Raw genomic sequence first — 6034 nt, 5'->3', positions numbered from 1 at the left:
AGGCCATCTGTTCCAGTATTTCTAAAAAGCGTCCCAAAGGCATTGTTATGTCAGAACAGTCTGTTGTTCCTATTGTTTTTCTCAATAATAAAGGACCACACACCTACTCCTCCATTTTGCAGGCAACTTACCATAATACCTTCTTTCCAGATGGCTACGTTCCAACCCCCAACAGTGAGGATAATGTCCTTGTAGAAAGGTGACCTCTGAACGGTGTGGACAGCTCCATCATGGACTGTGTAGAGGCTCACAGGCTTCTTTGCTGTTGGAGTGGAAAAGGCCATTTCATCTTTCATAACACTGTTTACATTCCTACAATGAAGAATGGGCAAATATCCGATGGACAGATAGGTCCTGATTAATGAGGTCTGAGAGTGGAGAACCAGAGGTCAGTTGAGGTGAATCAATCTGTCAAGGGACAGCTCCTCCTTTTATGGAAAGTCCAGGGAAATTCCCATCGAAGCCACTTTGGAGGCTCAAAGGAACACTTTCTGTTCTTATTCATTTACTCATTTATTAACCCATAACTTAGTCAGTGTTATAGATTGCTAGTCAATAGATATTTGTGGACTGTTTGTACGTACCAGCTGCTATGGATGGCTGGGTAAAAAATGGTTAATAAACAAACATGATCTGCCCTCTCAGAACTTAAAATCCAGTGGAAAGACAGGTACTCCACAAACAAATCCCAAGGTATATAATAAGAAAATGTGAAATGTATTATGAAGGAAAAAAATACCACAAGAAAAAATAACAAGGGACATTTCGAAAGGATTCTCTGAAGGTGAGTCATTTAGGCCTGAGTTCGGCACGGGAAGATTTTGATGTGGAGTAAATGGCACCCCACTCCAGTACTCTTGCCTGGAAAATCCCATGGACGGAGGAGCCTGGGAGGCTGCAGTCCATGGGGTTGTGAAGAGTCGGACACGACTGAGCGACTTCACTTTCACTTTTCACTTTCGTGCATTGGAAAAGGAAATGGCAACCCACTCCAGTGTTCTTGCCTGGAGAATCCCAGGAATTGCAGAGCCTGGTGGGCTGTCATCTATGGGGTGGCACAGAGTCGGACACAACTGAAGCGACTTAGCAGCAACAGTAGCAGCATTCCAGACAGAAGGAATGATACACAACAAAGTCCTGGGAAGTATTTAGAGTATCTATAATTTTGAGGAAGGCAATAGGACTGGAGTCTGATAATCCAGAAAGTGAAGAGGAACTAAAGAGCCTCTTGATGAAGGTGAAAGAGGAGAATGAAAAAGCTGGCTTAAAATTTAACATTCAAAAAACGAAGATCATGGCATTCAGTCCCATCACTTCATGGCAAATAGATGGGGAAAAAATGGAAACAGTGACAGACTTTCTCTCGCGCTACAAAATCACTATGGACAATGACTATGGCTATGAAATTAAAAGACGCTTGCTCCTTGGAAGGAAAGCTATGACAAACATAGTGTATTAAAAAACAGAGACATCACTTTGCTGACAAAGGTCCATATCATCAAAGCTATGATTTTTCCATTAGTCATGTACAGATATGAGAGTTGGACTATAAAGAAGGCTGAACACTGAAGAATTGATGCTTTCAAACTGTGGTGCTGGAGAAGACTTTTGAGAGTCCCTTGGACAGCAAGGAGATCAAACCAGTCAGTCCTAAAGGAAATCAATCTGAATATTTGTTGGAAGGACTGATACTGAAGCTGAAGCTCCAGTACTTTGGCCAACTGATGCGAAGAGCTGACTCACGGAAAAGACTCTGATGCTGGGAAAGATTGAAAGCAGGAGGAGAAGAGGATGTCAGAGGATGAGATGGTTGGATGGCATCACCAACTCAATGGATATGAGTTTGAGCGAACTCCAGGAGATAGTGAAGAATAGGGAAGCCTGGCATGTTACAGTCCATGGGGTCACAAAGAGTTGGAGACAACTGAGCAACTGAACAACAACTGATAATCCCAGGGTGAAACATAGGAAACAAATGAAGACCTGGTGAGTCCCGGTGCTGCAGAGCCTTATTAGGAAAAGCATTTAGATTACATTCTAAGTATAATGTGATTTAATGAGTCCTTTAGGGCTAGAAGACGATCTGATTGATATATGAAACGATTCTCTGACTGCGGTGGGAAGAATAGATCAGAGGAGATAAAAGCAAAGAGGGGACACTATGGGAGGTGGATGCTGCATTTATGGTGAGAAAGGATGGTGACTTGAATGAAGATGCAAGGGAGGAGTGGATAATCAAGAAATATTTGTGAGCTAGAGTTGACATGCAGGGTGAAAGAAATGAAGTGCTGAGAATGACAGCCAGGTTTCTGTTAAGAGCAATAGGCTCATTGTACCTTCCATTTATCGCCACTGGGAAGACCAGAGGATGAGCTGGTTTGGATATTAAAATGATGACCTCCTCTTTGTCTCTGTCCTGGGCACCAGGGTACTCCTGCTCCCCTAGTCTGTCTACTCTGCTGTGGCTTGGTTTCCTCTCCCCTGGCCTGGCTTTGGAGCCGGCTGCTCCTCTCACCTTGCTGCCCAGACCCACAAGTCCCAGGGATGGCCCTAAAAATATGTGCCTGTCTAGGTCAAACTACACTGTGTGTCTACTTTGTACTAAAACCACCAACTTACTCTGAATCTCAACATATTAATAGCTATGTGAAGGTTTGATTTTTTTTTTCTCAGAACACCAACATAACATTAAGCAGAAAAAAGAGCCACCATAATCTTTCCAAAAGATGATACAATGTCAAAGAGATTTTTGTCCACCCATGTTCACAGAAGCATTATTTGCAATACTGAAAAGGTAGAAGCCATCCAAATGTCCGTTAATGGATGAATGGATAAGCAGAATGTGGTATACCCATACAATGGAGTATTATTCATCCTTTAAAAGCAAGGGAATTCTGACATATGCTGCAACATGAATGAAAATTGAGTATATTATTTTAAGGGAAATAAGCCAGTCACAAAGAGGCAAATACTGTATGATTCCACTGACATGAGGTACTTATGACAGTCACATTCATAGGGATAGAAAGCATAAAGTTGGTGGCCAGGGGCTGAGAGGAAAGGAGTGGGAGCTACTGTTTAACCAGAACAGAGTTTCAGTTTCACAAGGTGAAAAGAGTTCTGGAGACTAGTTGCACAACAGTGTAAATATACTTGACACCATGGAACTATACTTAAAAAATGGTTAACGTGTTAAATTTCTTGTTTATGTATATTTTTATCTCAATTTAAAAATTATTTGAAAAACCTTATAAAGTATAAATTTAACTGTAGCTCTTCTAAGTTAAAAACAAACAAACAAAAAGGCCAGTTTTCCTCTAACCAAAGCTCCATCTTGAAGACAGCAGAGAAGACTTATTTCTAAGGCCATCTTGAAGTGATCTGGAAGATTCCTGGGAAGGCAGGAGATTCCCTGGAAACCAGCAGCTTTCTTCTTGCTGATGCTGTATTTCTCAGATCTTGGTTTTGTCTTTGTTGAGCTGGATTTCCTATACCATCTCATTCTATGAACAGGGCTATCCAGGAGTCTAGAAGCCCTCTGCCACCAGTGATAGGAATATAGATAACCATCAAGACTGGTGCTTTAATATGTTGAATGTTCTCAGCCCATATAACTTTTCCTTCCTTTTATCCTTCGAAAGACCTTAGTGCCATTCAGCAGTAAATGGAGCTATCCTTAAGTTATTCAATGAAATGCCAGAGCCCCTAGTCAGATAAGAAACTTAAACAAACAAAACAGTAGTTCCCAGAGTCATTATCGAAAGAAGGATTTAGCATCCTGTTGTGGTTAAGAGCACAGACAGCCTGGGTTCAAATCCACAGTGTTGCTGTGAAGATTAAATGAGTTAATCCATGGAAAGTACTGGGAAGAGTGCCTGACACATGACACGTGCCAACTTGTGAGTTGAGTGCATGAGATGATTATGTCAACTGTCATCATCATCAAATATATCAGCCTGTATTTCTTGGGTCATCTGGAAGCCTTGTGTGATTGTGACTTCTTCATCACACATAGCTCAGGTAGGGTAATCCATCTTTCAGAAGAAGAAGAAACTCTCCTTCTTGCCTTGCACATTTGAACTTGGGGCAGATCGAGAGAAAACGGGTCCTAGTAATTGCCTCATCTTTACTCAGGAAATGTCCATGCTGTTTATGAGTGCCATTGGGCTGGTAACTCCCAAGGAAAACACTGCCAGTTCACAGAATGTAAATAAGCCGTACAATTTACAGTTCAGCACCTCTACACATTGACAGTCCCTGAACTTCACCATTATCCAATGGGAATAAGTGTCCTTTGACTTTCCATGTTACAAAATCCTTGATTGGTAATTTTTAAAGTATTAAAGTAAGAAGATGATTTTAAAATGCCCTTTAAGTAGGTGGTTAGAGCTATTTCTCTTTCTCTCTCTCTCTTTTTTTTTTGGAATGAACTAAATGCCAAGAAATTAAAAGCAATTTCTCTTTTACTTTTCCACTCATATCCCACTGGCCACAAAGCCCTGGCATGTTTATCTCTAAATCTCTCCCTCTTGAATCTCTGTCCATCCTCATCACCCTGCCTGCACATCAGTCCTCTCCATTCCTCATCTATGCTATTGCAACTGGTCATCCTGCTTCCATCGTAAGACCCACCAATAAATTAATCCAAACCTTGCTCTCCTGACAGAGTGATTTTCTGATCATATCAATGGTACTAGGATGAGGTCCATGGCTTAGTGAGGCACTCAAGGCTCTTTGCCGTCTAGACCCGAGTGTCCTTCCTGGAGCCTTTCCTGCTGCTGTAGTCCTCTCTACTGCTATGCTTTGGCCAGGAGGTCTCCCTGTTTCCTACTTGTTCACTGCTCTTTTGAGCTTCTGTGTTTTAGTATTTGTTCCTCTTTCTACCTGGAATGTCTTTCTCCATCTGGAAATTTGAGATCTACCCTTTAAGACCCAGCTCAACTGTATCTCTCTATGGTGGGGCCTTTTCTTTTTTTTTTTAACTTTTTATTTTGTATTCTGGTATAGCCAGTTAGGGCTTCCCCAGTGGCTCAGCAATAAAGAATCTGCTTGCAATGCAGGAGATGCAGGTGATGCGGGTTTCATCCCTGGGAGCTTGGGAAGCTCCCCTATAGGAGGAAATGGCAATCTACTCTAGTATTCTTGGCAGGAAAATTCCATGGTCAGAGGAGCCTGGTGGGCTGTGGTCCAAGGGGTCACAAGAGTCGGATACGACTGAAGCGACTGAGCATGCATAGCCAATTAACAAGGTTGCGACAGTTTTAGTGAACAGCAAAGGGATCCAGCCATACGTACACATCTATCTGTTCTCCCCCAAACTCCCAAGAGAGTTGGTCCCCTTGTGGGATTCCATGTCAGTTAGTGTTTGCTGCCAGCCACAGCACCAAGGACAGTGCAACGTCATCATTTGTTTATGTGGCTGACTTCCAATAAATCAGCGGTCTCCTTTAGGGGAGAAATTATCTTGTTTATCTTTGTATCCCTAGTGCCTGGCACATAGTAGATTCTCAGTAATGATTTGATGAATGAATGGAAGTAAGAACAAACATCAAAGAGGTATAAACATAAAGCTTTTGGTTTTTAAGTTTATTGTCACTGTCTCTGTAGATGGAATACAATTCATTTAAAATAAATAGCTCAACCTGTTTGCCATGGGCTACCTTAAAAGCAGTTTAGGGTAAGCCTCCAAGAAAATCTGAGACCAGGAGGAACCCATGTCCATCTGTGCACAACCAAGTCATGGTGTCACAAACGGAGTCATTGCCTCAGCTTGTATCCCAGGGGTGTGGAGGAGACCGTTATCATGTACTAATGTGCCTGGCCTGCAGCACATGCACTACTAACATTCATGGATTATTAAATAAATAGAAACATAAATCAGCATAAAAGTAGTTAAATGTAATTCACTATGTTATATTATGCTCAGTATATAATGTTGAGTTCAACCTTAAATCATGGAATTGAAAATGACTGGAAAATGGGAAATCAGTCTCGGTTCTACATGTACTTGACTCTTTTTTAAGTCATATACAAT

At 41.6% G+C, this 6034-nt stretch overlaps 1 protein-coding gene across 1 annotated transcript in view; it reads right to left on the bottom strand.

Annotated features, from left to right (window-relative positions):
* WDR63 (WD repeat domain 63) overlaps nucleotides 1-6034 on the bottom strand; it is an 86468-nt gene that overhangs the window by 10440 nt on the left and 69994 nt on the right. The window contains exon 19 of the mRNA XM_010860318.1: nucleotides 132-262. Coding sequence (XP_010858620.1) covers nucleotides 132-262 — 131 coding nt within the window. The remainder of the gene's footprint in view (nucleotides 1-131; nucleotides 263-6034) is intronic.

This window comes from Bison bison, unplaced genomic scaffold (genome assembly GCF_000754665.1).
Source record: "Bison bison bison isolate TAMUID 2011002044 unplaced genomic scaffold, Bison_UMD1.0 scf7180017864466, whole genome shotgun sequence".
Lineage (NCBI taxonomy): Eukaryota > Metazoa > Chordata > Mammalia > Artiodactyla > Bovidae > Bison > Bison bison.
The sequence above is the reverse complement of the archived record's forward strand: the minus strand, read 5'-3'. Positions and strand labels throughout refer to the sequence as shown.